The following is a 15,430-nucleotide window of genomic DNA, read 5'->3' on the forward strand; positions in this document are numbered from 1 at the left end:
AATTTTTTTTTGTTTCTGTGTTATTTTTAAAAGCTGTCTTTCCTGAAACGTTAGAAATAATTGCAAATTCCTTTAAAATTTAATTGGTAACAGCTTGGAGGGTGAGACATATATGAAAATCCCAAGGTAACAATAATAAGCAGCTGAAAAGTAATGCCCCCAGTTAAAGAAAATTAATCTTCCATTTCCAATAGATTATCATTAGCTGAAGTTTTGTTTCTTACCCATCAACCATGGAAAAATTTACAATAGCAAAGTTATAGGAAATAGACATGATCTGAAATTGACACCATTGGGTTCAGATCCATTTTCATATATTTTATTCTCTGACAATACCAATTTTCTCCATATAACGAGTTTTTGTGGTAATTCATTACTTGTCTGTCTCAAGCCTGGAGCTAAAACATATTAAAAAGGGGATAATAAAAGTGCTATTTAGCATGAAAATATTTGGGAATGCAGAGCAAAAAAAGAAATACGACAAAATGGTAAGATTTTTCAACTGTGGAGTAAACATAGTTAAGAGGCTCTTACTCAAAGGCTTTTTTGATGTAAGATGTTTTAGAACCAATTCTATATAATTTTTCATTCAAAAAAGCTTATTTAATGTGATAATTACGCACGCCTTGCTTAAAAAGGTGCTCTTTTAGATCTCTTTTTAGGAACAATATAATTTATTCAAATTTTAATTTGCTGTTTTTAACTATTATTTTGTTTAAAAATTTTAAGCTGGTCTTCTCTTTAGGTATTCAAATAAATTATCTCCTTTTAAGGAAATCTAAAGATATGACATTGGGCAAGTCACTTAACTTCAGTGTCCTCATCTGAGAAAACAGGGTTGAACCATTAGTTATCACTCAAGTTCCATCCAATCTATGGACGTGCTTTGGAATTTTTCAGATTTTTACATACGAATGAAAAAATAGGGGTAAAGCCAGTGCTTATGTACATAATCTTCATGTCACATATTTAGTTGTGCTAAAGTAAAAAGAATACTTATCGTCAAAGGCTGTATTAAATAATCACACACTATACTGCAAAATCTCATATTCCACTGAAAGTAATGCCAAATTAATGGGCACTCCCCCAGACTGATTTTTATGAAAAATTTAACCATTAAATTAGCAAAAACCAGCAGCAAGTTTTCAAAAAAGAGTTTTAGGACTTTTCATTTCCATCTTGCTTATCTAAAATTTGGCTACTGAGAGGGAAGCCATAGCAAAGCCTACGGATGGAGAAGGGGGAAGGTTTAGTTCCAGGGCTCTCAACTGTGGCACTTTTGACATTTTGGGCAGGATAATTCTTTACTGTGGGGAGTTCTCTTTTGAACTGTAGGATGGGTGGCAGCATCTCACTGCTCTGGCTGCAAGATGTGCTAGCACTGCCTTCCACTCGCAAGTTGTGACGACCCAAACTGTCCTAGATCTTGCCAAATGTCTCCTAAGGAAAGGGCAGGGGAGGAATGATCCCTGGTTGAGATCCACTGGGTTAGGTAGAACCAAGTAATCCTGTACCCTTAGTGGTCTGGATCAGTGATACTCAAGAGGTGGATTATCAGAATCACCTGGAGAGACTTTTCTAAACACACATGGCCCCAGAGATTTGGGTGAGCAGCTCACACCGCCTCAATTACTTATAACTACTTATACCTCTCATCTCTGTCCAGTGTGGTGGAGTATGTCAAAAGAAATAAAGCAAGTTTTAAAAGCCTAAAATATCATGGATTAACTCAAAATTCACGAGAGCTCTGTCCCTCATGACAGCACTCCCGAGCCAGTTTCCAGACTCATGAAAGTCCCCTTGAGTTGTGCACATAGACAACCACTTGACTGGCAACCATCACACGAGAACGTCATTCTCTTTTTTTCACCTGTTCTGGGAGAAACTGATAAAAGTTGTGATAATCCCTGTCCTTCTCGCTATTAAGAGGGAGCGGGGCAAGCAAGGCCGTGGCACAGAGCCATGAAGAACATTCCCACTTCCCTTTCTACAAATGCCATCCACACACTGGAGACATGCAGAGTCTCATGCTCTTACAATCGACAATCCTGTAACGATGATAATAACTTTCTAAATCACGCTGAATGGGGAGATCGTCATAATTGTGAAAAAGTGAGGCTCTTTGGTGAAGACCAGATGCACAGAAACACGTTTCTCCCACCTGCCAAAATAGCTCCATGCCTCGGGCTCAAGCCTTAACAATCAGGACACCCCTGGATTTCTGCAGCACTTTACACTTTGTAAAACGCTTTTGTTCACATGACCTTGACGGATCCTAAACAATTCTGTGAGCAAGGCAGGCACAGGTGTTTTTATCCCTATTTTACAGATGAGGAAACTGGCCCAGAGAGGTTATGAGACTCGTCTCACCCAGTTATTTACTGGGGAGCCAAGGGTTGAATGCAGCTTGCTTTTTCCATATAGTTTCACAGTGAAAGTGCTCAGCAGAGCTGCAGCCTTAAAGCCATAATGGTAGTCTTCAGATTTCATGCATTCACGATTCTCTGCAAGGCTTGGCTCTTAAACAAAATTCCACTATGCCGTATTCATGCAGGTCTGACAAACAGCAATACGGCAGTCCTCCTTCTTAGCAGACTACCTACGATTGACAAAGCCATATATTTTTCTAATGGAAAAAGTCTCTACAGATAAGGAAATAAAATCACTTGACTCGCCAGGATTCATTAACTAAAGTTGATGTTGCTGCTGCTGCTGTTGTTAATGTCCCACAAAATTAATCTAACGATACCTTGTAACTCCTTATTCACAAATCACACACTATAAATGTGGAGTGCCCTAGAATGATGTCTCTTTTCTTTGTCAGTAAAACTGCTGAGAGCCATCCCCTAGCAGGGCTGGTGAGTACAGGTATGCTGTTGGAAGATGCTAGAAGGAGGGGGCTCTCCTCCCAGAAGATAACTGCAAATGAGTGGAATTTTAAATCTGTGGTCCCACCGGCCACCTTTCTGAATGTCATCATCAGGAAATAAGTTTAATATTTACATTTTGTGAAAGCATGATCAAGAAAAAGTAATACTAACCTCGTCTATTGCTTTCTTATAGCTCTGAGATAAGAGGAACCCAATCCAGAAGAATCCACAGAAGGGGAAAAAGCCAGAAGAAAGGCAGCAGGTTAGACACAAAATTGGAATTGTTAGTACAAAACTGATAAATACAAAACAGGCAAAGAGAACTTCAGCCCAGAAGGATGCATTCCCTTCATTATGACTCTCAGTGTACTTCCTTAATTAAGATGCAAAAAAAAAAGGTAAACCAAAAGGCTTCGCATTCATTCTGTAGAAAAGATTCTCAGACAGTGAAAATAAAGTAAGTAGATAGTAACTCATCCCAAATTAATATTCAGCTTTCAAATTTCAGCCTTCATGGTCTTATTTCTTTCTTTAAGACTACTGGGTGTCTATCACGTGACAGCAATGAAGCTGGACTTCAAGTTGTCAGGTCCATGCTTGCTGAGTTTTGGTCTAGAAAATATAGTCCTAGAGGCATGAAAAGTAGCAGAAAAATGAAAATATGGAAAAAAATTTATATGGAAAACAGTATGGGTAGAGAGAAGAATAGATAAGGGAAATTCATAGAAAGTGCCCAATTCTCTATAACTGCTAATTTCAACATCTTTCTGCCAATATTGCTGAGTAGAAATTATGGAATGATATAAGTTATTTCTCTTCCTATTTTATTATCTAAAGGAGAACTAACAATCAGCAAAATATCCAAAGGAGAGATAGCAATCCAAGATCTGTTCAGTTCTTTCCTAATCAGGTATGACTTCCTTCTGGATGCTTCTAGTGTACGTTCTTACTGATATCAACAATTTTCATTTATAATTATAGAGTGTATCTCCAAAAACTTTATCTTGTCGGTTCTCTGGTAAATGAAAAGAGTTCAGAACTCTTAGAGAAAAAGCACTCACAGCTGGTCGACTAGGCCGGGTGATGTCCCTGGATTCTTCTGGTTTCACCTTGGAAGGCTCATGGGGGAGCACAGGTGATCCTTCCGATTTACTGTTGGCTAGAGGAAAAAACAGAAGGCCAGGAAAAATATGACTGTTAAAAAGTGCCAACTCAAGTTCTGGATGAGTCATCTCCGCTGAGTCAGCCCTTCAGGTTTCCTCAGTGGACACGTCATTCACTAAGGCAAACCTCAAAGCACATCCAGGGAAAATAATAAATGTTCAGGGAACCAACATCGAGCCAACACACTTAGGCTTGTAACCTGGAAGTCACTAGTAATGACAAGGAAAACCAGAGCAAGCACCACTACCACCACCATTTACTGAGCACGTATTGTGTGTCGGGCCTAGTGCCAGATGCTTTTTATATCAATTATTTCATTTAATTCCCTCTCCAACACAATCGTGTGGCACTATTTTCCCATTTTAACAGTTCAACACAGACTTGAAAAGGTAACACCACTGGCCTAAGGTCATGCTGAAATTATGAACGGAGCTGGGATTCTGTCTGATTTCTGAAAGTTCTACTCTCAATCACTATGCTAAACCAGCTTCTAAGTCCAGGTTCTATGTTGGTTTCTTTTGTTACCCCCTTCCTATAAGGTATAGGTTATTTTGATCAAATTTTGTGGGGGGAAAAAAAGGAAATCTATTTTATCTGGAATGGTTATTAAATGGAGGTGGGGCATGATCTGGGCCCTTAAAGGAAGAAAGAATGAGGTGGGGCAGGAAGGAGGCTGTTGACGATAAAAAGGCAGAACAAGGGCGGGGGACTCCCTGACAGCTACAGTCCAGAGTGAATAGCAGCTCCTGGTTTATGAGCTCACAGGTAGAGAAAAAGCAATCTAGGGTAAGAAAGATTTTTTTTTAAAGTGGTCTTTCCTGGGCAGGGACATACCAGGGATACCTGAGCATTTTTAACCAGAAGAACTAGGGGATGAAGGAAAGAATATGAGAATTATATCTGAACTAGATCAAAGAATTAAAATGATATGTGTATGTTTTTTTTTTTTTTTTTTTAGTATTTGCTCTAACAATATAAAGTTGCTTATGACTAGAAAAAAGGTAAGGGAATGGCAGTTTTCTAAACTGCCATTTATATGTGAATTAAAGCATCAAAGACATAGATAGCTCTGGATATGCCACTGATGTTTGAAGGATGCGTGCAGGGGCAGCCACAGGCCAGTCCGTATCCCAGCTCAGAGACATGAACATAATGTTAGACATCAAGCTTTTCAAAATGGACATACAAAGATTTTACTTATTTAAAACCTTAAAAGGATATTAGAAGGTAAAATATGGTTGTGCCTAATGGAGAGGCTAAGAAAGAATAAAGAAATGGTGGTTTTCATCAGATAGAGTAATTTATACCAACACTCATTTATAAAATTGCACTTTAAAAGTACTGGTCTTTATCACTTGAAAGCAAAATTATGTTCCTAAGAAAGTGATTCAGAAAGAGTGAATTTTCATTAGCTAGAAACAATGTATGGTTATGTATGACTACCTGGGTAGTAATAATGTTTTTTATAGGCTTCCTCATTAATGAAAACTAAACAACAACGAATGATTTGAACTAAATGTTTAGTGAGGCTAAAGTTTACCGATCTAAAAGGAATAAACAGAGGAGTCAAATATATTTTTTTAAGTCTAAGATTTTATTTCCTTTCTCAGGTGTATTTATTCTACATTAGTTTTTATTGAATTTCATTTTAAGAAATACCTAGCATTATAAAATTTGGTCGCATACTAAAAGGGACTATTGGCACAATAGAAACAGGACATCTAGGCGTATATAAACTCTAAAACTAGGCAATCAAATAGAAATGGAAATCCAGGTGACCGATAAGTGACTATGTTTTCAAATAAGACCATTATTTGGTGATCTCCCTGGAAAACCCTAATATCTGAGATTAGAAAGAATTTTGCCCACACTCTGATGTCACCCACACAATTAGGAATGGTGGCCCACTATCCTGAGGAAACTGAGGCTGAGAGCAGTTAAGTGGCTCTTCAGTATCACACAGTGGTGGTCACACCAGGATCAGTCGGGAAGTTCTTTTTCCCTGCCCACTACTTTCCTCCCCAGGCAATGTTGCCAGGGAAAGGTAAGAGAAAGCTTTACCTCGAACTCTGGTACGTTCACTGGATCCCGCTTGCGATCCAGGCTGGGAGCCTCCTTGGGAGCTGGGCTGGGAGCTGGGGGTGCTGGAGCTGGAGGAACTGCCACTGCTGGTTCTCTGCAAGGGGCTCTCCAAGACAGGCTCGGTTCTCCGGAGATCAGGGTTGCTGTGTGGATGGCAGAGCACACTGATTACACTCTGAAGACCTTGCCAGTTTTGCAAACCACACATCTGATATGGTGTTCATCATCAAAATATATGAGGAGCTCAAATAACCCAATAGCAAAAACCAAATAACCCGATTAAAAAGTTGGCAAATAATCCGATTGGACATTTCTCAAAAGAATACATACAGATAGCCAATAGGTGTACAAAAAATTGCTTCACATCATTAATCATCAGGGAAATGTAAATTAAAACCACAACCAGATATCACCTCACACCTGTTAGAACGGCTATTATCAAAAGACGAAAGATAAGTGTTGGCAAGGATGCAGAGAAAAGGGAACTTTTTACACTGTTGGTGCAATGTAAATTAATGTAGCTATTATGGAAAACAGTATGTTCTCATATATATACACAAGTATATATAATACAATATTAGTCAGGAAGACAAATACTACATGATCTCACTTATATGTGGACTCTACAAAAGTCCAACTCATAAAAGCAGAGTTGAATGGTGATTACCAGGCCTGTGGGGGCTGGGAAGTGGGTTCATGGGTGGATGTTGGTCAAAGGGTATAGTTTCAGTTAGGACGAGTAAGTTCTGCAGATCTACTGTACACCATGGTGATACAGTTAATGATAATGTATACCTGAAAATTTCTAAGAGAGTAGATCTCGAATGTTGTTGTCATACAAAAAACTGATGACTATGTGAGGTGATGGATATGTTAATTAACTGTTAATTAATCTGATTGTGGTAATCATTTCTCGGTGTATAAATATATCAAAACATCATGTTGTACATCATAACTATATACAATTTTTATTTGTCAATTGTACCTCAGTAAAGCTGGGGAGAAAAGACCTTGCCACTGGTAGACACAGCATAGTCCAGTCCCCACCCTTAGTGCAGAAAGGTAAGAGAGCACTTATGAGACCTTGCATGGACGGGGTCAACGGAAGACGACAGTCACGCCTCCCTCCATGGTGTCCCTGGCCATTTACTGGCTCTGCACGGGATGGACTGTTGACCCAATTCTTGGGTCATCACACTAAAGTGCTAGCTCTGAAATGGTGAATCTTCAAAGGAGGCTTTCTTTTAAACATTTTTCCTGTACTCATTGTAGAAAACTTGAAAAATATTAAAAGGTAAAAATAAGGAAGCAACACATGTAATATCTCAACCAGGAGGTATACAACTATATTTTACTATTTAGTAGTATATATTTGGTACATTATCTTCTAATCTTTTTTCTTTTTTTGTATATGAAAGCATACAGTATATTCAGTTTTGCATCTTGCTTTTTTTCCCCTTAACACTGCATTGTCAGCATTTTTTAATGCTTCTGGAAACAGTTATGTCTGCATAATAGCCCATTACATAGATGAATTAGTTTGACCGTTCCTCTGCTGTTAAACATTAAGGTGCTTCCAATACATTACTGTGACACATAACACTGAGATAACCATGTATCTGCGTACAAATACCCAGTCACATCTCTATTTCCTGGAATTGGAATTCTTGGGTGAAAGGGCATGAACTGGGGTGTGTGTGTGCGTGTGTGATGAGCGTATAAAGGTATTACCAATTTTTGCTGAAGTACATGTGATAGTCCACTTTAATGAATTCTTACTAGGTTTATTATGAGCAGTTTGGTAAATTGCACCACGCTGTTTTAGTGCAACTTAAAAATTACTATTGAGGCATAATAATTTTTATTCATGTTTGCCATTTATAATTTCTCTTCTGTGGGTTGCTTAACCAAGTCTTTGCTCATATACATAGTGGAGTCTTTGTATTTTTTAGTTTCTTGCAGGAAGTATTTGTATACTTAGTATTACCAAAAGGGGGGGGTTGATAATTATGATTAAATGCTAATTCAAGAACAACTTAGTTTTTTAGCAGGCTGGGGCCCCCACTTTTTATAAGATCTTACTGTGTTACTTGTCTTCATATCTTTACTGCCCCCCAAATAGTGGCATTTGTTCACTCTCTCAGTTGTCCTATACCAGGCACTGGGTCAGGCATTCGAAAAGCAGTAACAGTCAAAGCACAGTCGGTGCCCTTGGAAAGCCTAGCCAGATATGCACAGCCCATGTCATTCACACTCTGCCTGCAGTGAGCACGGGGCAATATGAAAGCTTGAGGCAGGGCCACCTAGGCCACTTCTGGTGATCAGGGAAGCTGTACCAGAAGAGGAAGTTGCTGAGGTTTTTATGATTTTGTTAAAAAAAAAAAAAAAAAAACGATTCTCAAAGCTTCTTTAAAGCTCTTTCTTTTCAATTTATAACTCACAGACCTTCTGGCTTTTCTGTTAGATTTATACGATGACGGTTATGGATAATTTAGTGAGATCTGAAACCTGAAGCTCAAATCTGTTGTCATCCAGTTGCTGAGGGGTAGAAACTGACTAAACACTGGCTCCCTCCTTGTTTCCAACATTTTCAGTTCCCTACATTTCACGTCTTTGTTAATAGTCACCATAGTGCTATGATTTTAATGCAGTGAGAAATCACAACCAAATGTAATTTACACTTTAATTTTGCTCTGCCCAGTTTGAGCATCAAGTGTGTACTAGGCACTCAGCACCACAGTGGGTATTAGATGTTTCACAAATAAATTTGAAAATAACATGGTCCCTTCTCTTGAGACACTTGTAGTTTAGTCTACTAATAACCTGGCCACAAAATGGCATATTTATAAGCAGCAGCTAAACAAAATAATTTCTTTTGAAAACACAAGAATATTGCTTTGTGGTAATGTACCTGCCAGAAATATTTGGTTGAGTACAAATAGGTAGTGACCCTGGGAAACTTCAGTGGAAAACATACGTAAAAATAAATATGTCCTCATAGTTTATTAATCTTGATCATACAAATGTAGAACTCATGACAATATTTATCTTTGCAGTTTTTCTGGTAAAGGGGTTGCTAAGTCAACCTAAGTAAAATCAATTGCAGAATGATTTCCTTAAGTTGATAAACTTAAGGAAAACTTCACAAAATTCTTGATATTTTAATGGTACTTCTTTGTGTAGTAACTATTTTTGTGAAAACTGTTTGCATCTAATTGATTGAAATAGATTTGAATCCATACTAGAAATACCCTTAATCTAGAAAATGCCTAAAATGATAAATGCATAATACTTCTGAAATAGTGTACATTTCAAATTTTTATTTTTTCAAAGAGAAACATTCCTGTCTCCTTTAATTCCCAAATAATAAATTCCCCACTGCCTTCCTTTATTAAACAGTAGTGGCTAGGAATTATTATGCATAATTAATAAATTCCAAAAATATTTGTTCTTAAAAATGCACTGCTAACCAACTGTATTGCAGATTAAGAGTGATGGGCATATTAGGGTTTCCTGGTGGTGTTCTCCTTTTGTGGAGTGGTAATGTAGTGTTCTTTGTATTAGAAAAAAATCTATTGAGAGAAGGGTGGCTGATGATAGATGCTCTGAGTTTTTTCCGTGGTGGTTGTGGTATGGTAGCAGTATGTGGCTACTTGCTCTGATGTAGCATTCCTTTGATTATTTAACCAAACCCTTTCTATTAAGCACCTACTTTGTGAGACTCACAGGACCAGGATAGGAATGGAGGAGAAGCATAGCCACAGGCATACTGCCAAGTTGCAACACAGTCGTGGGGGAGTGATATGTGCGGTGGAGACAGTAGTGAATATGGCACAGCCGTACGCTGTGTGTGAAAGAGACCGTGAACACTGCTGGCATTTGGGGAACAATTAATGCAGACTGGAGTGGTTCAGGGTGCTGTTATGAAGGAGACAGCACTTGATTGGGCCTTGGAGCAGTGAGCAGGAAGCCTGGGGAAGAGCCTGAGCAAAGGCACAGGGCTGGGGTGTTCCTGGCACACGTGGGTGTAGAGAGGACACCAGCTGGACTGAGTGCCAAGTCTGTGTTAAGCAGCTCTGGGAGAGTGGGGTGATCAGAAGAAAGGGCAGGTTATACAGTACTGGTTGTTAAGCCCGGCAGAGAATGTGCACCTGCCACGGAGGCTTAGAACGACTGGCCAGGAGAGAGCCAGGCGGACCATTAGGAGGCTGCTCTGGTGTGAGAAAAGGAGCCTGGGCTCTAGCAGAACTACCTGAACGAGTGTGCGTCTCTGACCGGGCTCAGAGCCTCTTTCTGTGTGAAGCTAATTGGATCCCGTGGGCACTAAATCCCTGACCTGGGACTCATTAGCACAAGTTCTCCCACTGGAGCTAACCAGCGTGGCTGCTGATCTTAATAGGTTGCTATTTTTGCTGCTGGAGACTGAAAGAAATATTTCGTTTCTATGTAACCACACATAGATATAGCGGAAACTTTACAATGCTTTTTCTACATGTTTTTCTTTTTTCTTTTTTTTTTTTGTAAAACATGAGTAGTTTGAGAAAATGTCATGCTGTTCACAGTTTTCTCTTTCTTATTATGTGTTAATATGGTCTGGCTATGGGGTCAAAAGGTCTGAGATAAATGCTCTCAGAGAGGATCAATTTCAGAAGAATTCCATGAAATAATAGATATCCCTTGTTCACATATGAACCGAGCCTACTCAGAGCCAAACATGTAAAAAACTTGAAAACATCTGAATAGATTTCTTTAAATGCTAACTTTTAATTCAGACACTCGCCATCCTGCAGACAATGCCATTTGGTCTCTAAAACACAGCAAAGTGAAAATGTGGTGATTATTCCATTCACTTAAATCATATAAAAAGTCAAAACAGCAAATTAGGACTACAAAGTGTTTTCATGGCCTAAATGCTTGGGCCTATTCTTTAATTAACTGCCTGACTGCCAAAATTCATTTATTTTGTTCTTTGATGACACAGCCAATGAGAACAGATGAGACATAAGACGATAGGGTTGGATGGGACAGAGAATTATTTTTTGAAATTAATAATGTAGTCCTCGGATTTTGACTGGTTGTTTCTGGCTTAATTTAAATCCTTTCATATTCTGAATGTACTTGTTTCATCAAACTTTAATTTGCTTTAAAAGAACATATGCATCCAAGTTAAATATGAAAGTGCCTGGGATTTTTTAGAACAATATTTTAAAGTGATCAAATCAAATCTTGACTGAAAGTCAACTGCTCACATTAACAGCACGAGGCATTTGAGAGTCCATGCAGCAGGTGAGAAGTGCCCACTGATCTTGCAGCCTGAGCAATTCCCAGATGCATGTGATGAGAAGGAAGGCAGGGAACAGTTGCGTGGAGTCACGGTGACTGTGTTATCACCCAGACTTTAATCACTTAGGGAGGGAACTATCAAAAGCATGTGATGACCCAGTTCCAGCTTGAGTACAACAACCTTTAAAAAGTAGTGCATATCACAAAATAAGGATCAATAACTGTAAGATTAAGAGGAGCTGTTAACAGACTCACTGAATCACATGGTGAGAAAGGTGGAGATAAAATGGTGCCATGTCAGCCAACAGCAAATCAAGGGCCCTTTTCCCTTGGGAAAATGTCAGCTGTGTTCATGGTAGACAGATTAGCACAGGATGGTGCTCAAGAGTAAAGACTTTGGTGCAAGGCTACCAGAGTTCAAATCTTGGCTCTACCACTTATTAATTTTGTCACCTTGGGCAATTTACTTAACTACTGTCTATCTCAGTTTCTCCATCTCTAAAATGGGGCTGGTTATAATCACTACCTCACAGAACTGCTATCTGGTTTAAATTAGTTAATATTTGTAATGCACACATATGTAAGTACTCCAGAGGTGTTTATTAAATAAAGAAATAAACAATAAGTTGCCCCGAATCAAGCAGAAGGCAGGGAACTGTAGGGGTGGCCCAATCATACTTTCTTGGCCGACTGAAGCCTACACAGCTGTACCTGTTTAACACTGTATCTATTTAAAAACATGCTCTCTATCTGATTTGGTACAGTGTGTGTAGACAGCAGAAGAGAGACATAACAGGGAGTGATTCCTGGGAGAAGAAACAGAATTCAAAATAGAAATGCTTGACTTTTGTCCTCAAGTTATAGATACGAGGGTACTTGAAAAAGTTTGTGGAAAAATGAAACTAAAAGATAATACAAATTCTTCCATGAATTTTCTGAAGACCCCTAGTATATGCTTGCACACTGCCCATTTTAACTCAAGAGTCTTCCATGTGGGGGAACTAAGAAGTTTTTTGATTTAAACATTGTTTCCAAAAATATCAAAAAATATCACACATTGTGCAGTTACTACGTAACATCTCGCCCTTAGTCAATGGGGTTTATTAGTATGAAATGCAGAAAGCAAAAGCTGAGCTTCTTAACCATTAGGCTCTGACTTCTTCTTGGCTTAGCACGACAATGGCTTATTTCTCACTCACATCATAACATTCACAGGTAAAACCGCTCTCCTTGGCGGTTCTTCTCTAGCTGATGACTTGGGACCCGCGCTTCTTCTGTGTAGAGAAACTTGTCTTAAACCTGTGGTTCCTAAAGTTTGCCACAGGAGAATAGAAAGGCTCTGCCTTCTCTAAGTAAGTTAATTCACATATTTACTCCAAAGCAAAATAAGAAAGTGAGGAAAGAAATATAAAATATCATCTCAGCCCTAATAACGCCTGCAGCCCCAAAGAGCAGTAGGTATAATATGCTCCTTGGGCCCTGGAGTCAGGCAATCTAGGCTGGAGTCATTGGGTCCCAGGGCCACATGTGGCCCTGCATATATTGGGTCCTTAATAGATACTTGCTGAATTTAACAAATGAATTAAAAATAATCATAACAAAACATCCTGAATCTGTCCCTTATTAGCTGTGTTATTTTTACCAGAATCCATTGTAACTTTGCTCATTTGCCAGTCTCCCTTGAGAATTACCTCCGAGAAAGGCTGGGAGAAAGAAAGGAACATGGGACAAACATAGGAGGCAGCTTAGCAGCATCGCAAAGGATAGATTATCACAAAGTAACCCTTTCTTAAGTGGCTTTCTGGGTGGGTGGTTGTCTAACAAATGCTATAAAAAGAACTGTGAGGACTTCATTAGGACCAACAGGTAGGAGGAGAGTCTCTGTGTCACAGGAACGGCTCCCAGCAAATCCTGTCCCCTGGCATTTGTGCCCTTGTGCAGCTTCTTTCCATGTGGACTCGGGGCTTGGCCATGTGACTTAGGTGGCCAGTGGGACATCAGCAAAGAGATGCAAGCAAAGGCTTGAAAGGTGCTTGTGCATTGGGAGTGCTTCCCCTTGAGATGCTGTTCTGAGATCACCAAAGGGTGAAGAAGCCCAGGATGAAAAGCCATGTGGAGCAAGAGGTACAGCAGACCCATCAACTCAATGCAGCTGCATGAGGGGCCCAGGTGAGGCCAGCAGAGGAATGGCTTAGCCCACCCACACAGTCTGGGAGATAATAATTGTTTCAGACCACTAAGTTTTGGGTGGTTTACGACACAGCAAAGGCAAACTAACGCTATCTCTATCCCAAACGATAAACCAAATCTTGAAGCTTCTAAAAATGCAATCTAATCTAGAGCTGCAAAGTCTGATTTACATCTCACATGTTGGTGACATGGAGATATGTGACAGCCAGAAGCGGGGGTGTTCTGTAGGACTGCCCACATGCAGAGATGGGACTTTCCACCTCTCCCCCTCTGCCAATCTCTGACTTTCATAGTAGGTAAATAATTACTACCTTTTAGTCTGCTTCCTCCCTGCTATTGTAAGTAAAAAAACGTTAGCTGTCTCTCATAAAGTCTGCATTCTTTGGACAAAGTACAATATTTAAGTGGTTCCAAGGGAAAAGTTTACCTTTTGTAAGCCACTGAGCATCAAATACCAATTATCTTAGGCCCAATGCCATTAAAATAGCACTTCGGAGGTAATAAAAAGCTGCTTTTTATTTGACTATATGATGGTAGTGTTCTCTCTTTTTAGTTGACAGAAGAAAAAATGCTTAATGTTGAAATAATACTTGATCTAAAGCAACTAAAATTCTGAGCAACTGAGCCAATGACCAAAGCCCTGAGGGCAGGGATCACAGAAACAAGAAGCATTGATAATTGGGGACTTATCGCTGCTTGAAGAGGAGGATTAATAAAGTCCAGGCTGGCAATCCAGGGCTAACATTCCTTTGGCTCCCTGGTCACAGTGTGTCCCAGTCTTCTTCAGTGCTGCTTAGCAACACCAGTCTGGTGAGAATCTGACAAGTCCCCCGAAAATAATGGCTCACTTAGAGACTCCTGCAATTAGTAATTCCACCTAGAAGGGGCTAGCATCTTTGCCCTAAGGGATTCATGTTCTTAGTATAGTTGCATCTTATTTATGGACTGACCCCTTCCTAAAGCTTTTCATGTGAAGAGGAAAATTAAAGATATATGATCAAAAGCATTCCATATTTTAAAGATAGGTACAAATAATCATAAGCTTCATTTCCAGTCTCTCGCTCTCTCTCACTAGCAGAAGAGGGTCCTTCTCTTATTATGAACACAATGAAGGAGAAGAAAACAGCCTGCCCAAGCTCATCCTTTTTATAGGCTTAGCAGAGGCCATTTGCTATTTTAGTTGATCCTAAAAAGGGATGTATTCATCATGAAAAATCTGAGGGAAGCTTGATGAACTATATAGCAGGGAAACAGCATCTGTTACGACATGAAATCTACTCAGATACTGTAAAGCTACTGCTTACTTTCCAGCTTCTCTTGATACCTCTACACCAACCAGTAGATGCAACTCTTACTGTAGAAATATACACTGGTGATGAAAAATTCTGGAAGGAGATCAGAGCAATAGCACAAACATAACTGTATTTCAGTGACCCTCCGTAATGCCAAAGAGGTGATTTCCTCATTGCCAAGCTAGGGAAGTTCTATAGTTGGTCACAATTTCCTCAGCAATTACTTTGTAATGTCACAATGGTTCCCAGGGCACATTTCTTGACCTGATGCTAAAAATCACCCCAAAACCGGGCATTTTGCCCTTTTGACTCCATAAAATGATCTCTGAAGTAATTGTTTGAGGTACTGCTACCAGATTTATATTTGCAATTTTACTCCCAGATTTAAAAAATTTTCAGTTAAGGTGCATTTGATTGACTTCTGGGATGCCCCATTCGTTCGTTCGTTCATTCATTCATTCATTCATTCACTCATGAGCCCCCACTGATTCTGTAAAAAGCTACTGAAGAACAAAAAGTATGTGTGCTGGCCCATCAAAGCTCTCAGAC

General features: G+C 39.4%; 1 protein-coding gene across 2 annotated transcripts in view; it reads right to left on the reverse strand.

The window, feature by feature from the left end:
* TNIK (TRAF2 and NCK interacting kinase) overlaps window positions 1–15,430 on the reverse strand; it is a 383,386-nt gene that overhangs the window by 40,951 nt on the left and 327,005 nt on the right. The window contains exons 19-21 of one of the 2 annotated variants that reach the window (XM_063092791.1): window positions 6,096–6,259; window positions 3,932–4,029; window positions 3,042–3,065 (exon numbers count right to left, since the gene is read on the reverse strand). In XM_063092791.1, the coding sequence (XP_062948861.1) occupies window positions 3,042–3,065; window positions 3,932–4,029; window positions 6,096–6,259 (286 nt within the window). The remainder of the gene's footprint in view (window positions 1–3,041; window positions 3,066–3,931; window positions 4,030–6,095; window positions 6,260–15,430) is intronic. The other variant, XM_063092797.1, reaches the window with a different exon arrangement.

Source organism: Cynocephalus volans, chromosome 1, assembly GCF_027409185.1.
Source record: "Cynocephalus volans isolate mCynVol1 chromosome 1, mCynVol1.pri, whole genome shotgun sequence".
Classification (NCBI taxonomy): domain Eukaryota; kingdom Metazoa; phylum Chordata; class Mammalia; order Dermoptera; family Cynocephalidae; genus Cynocephalus; species Cynocephalus volans.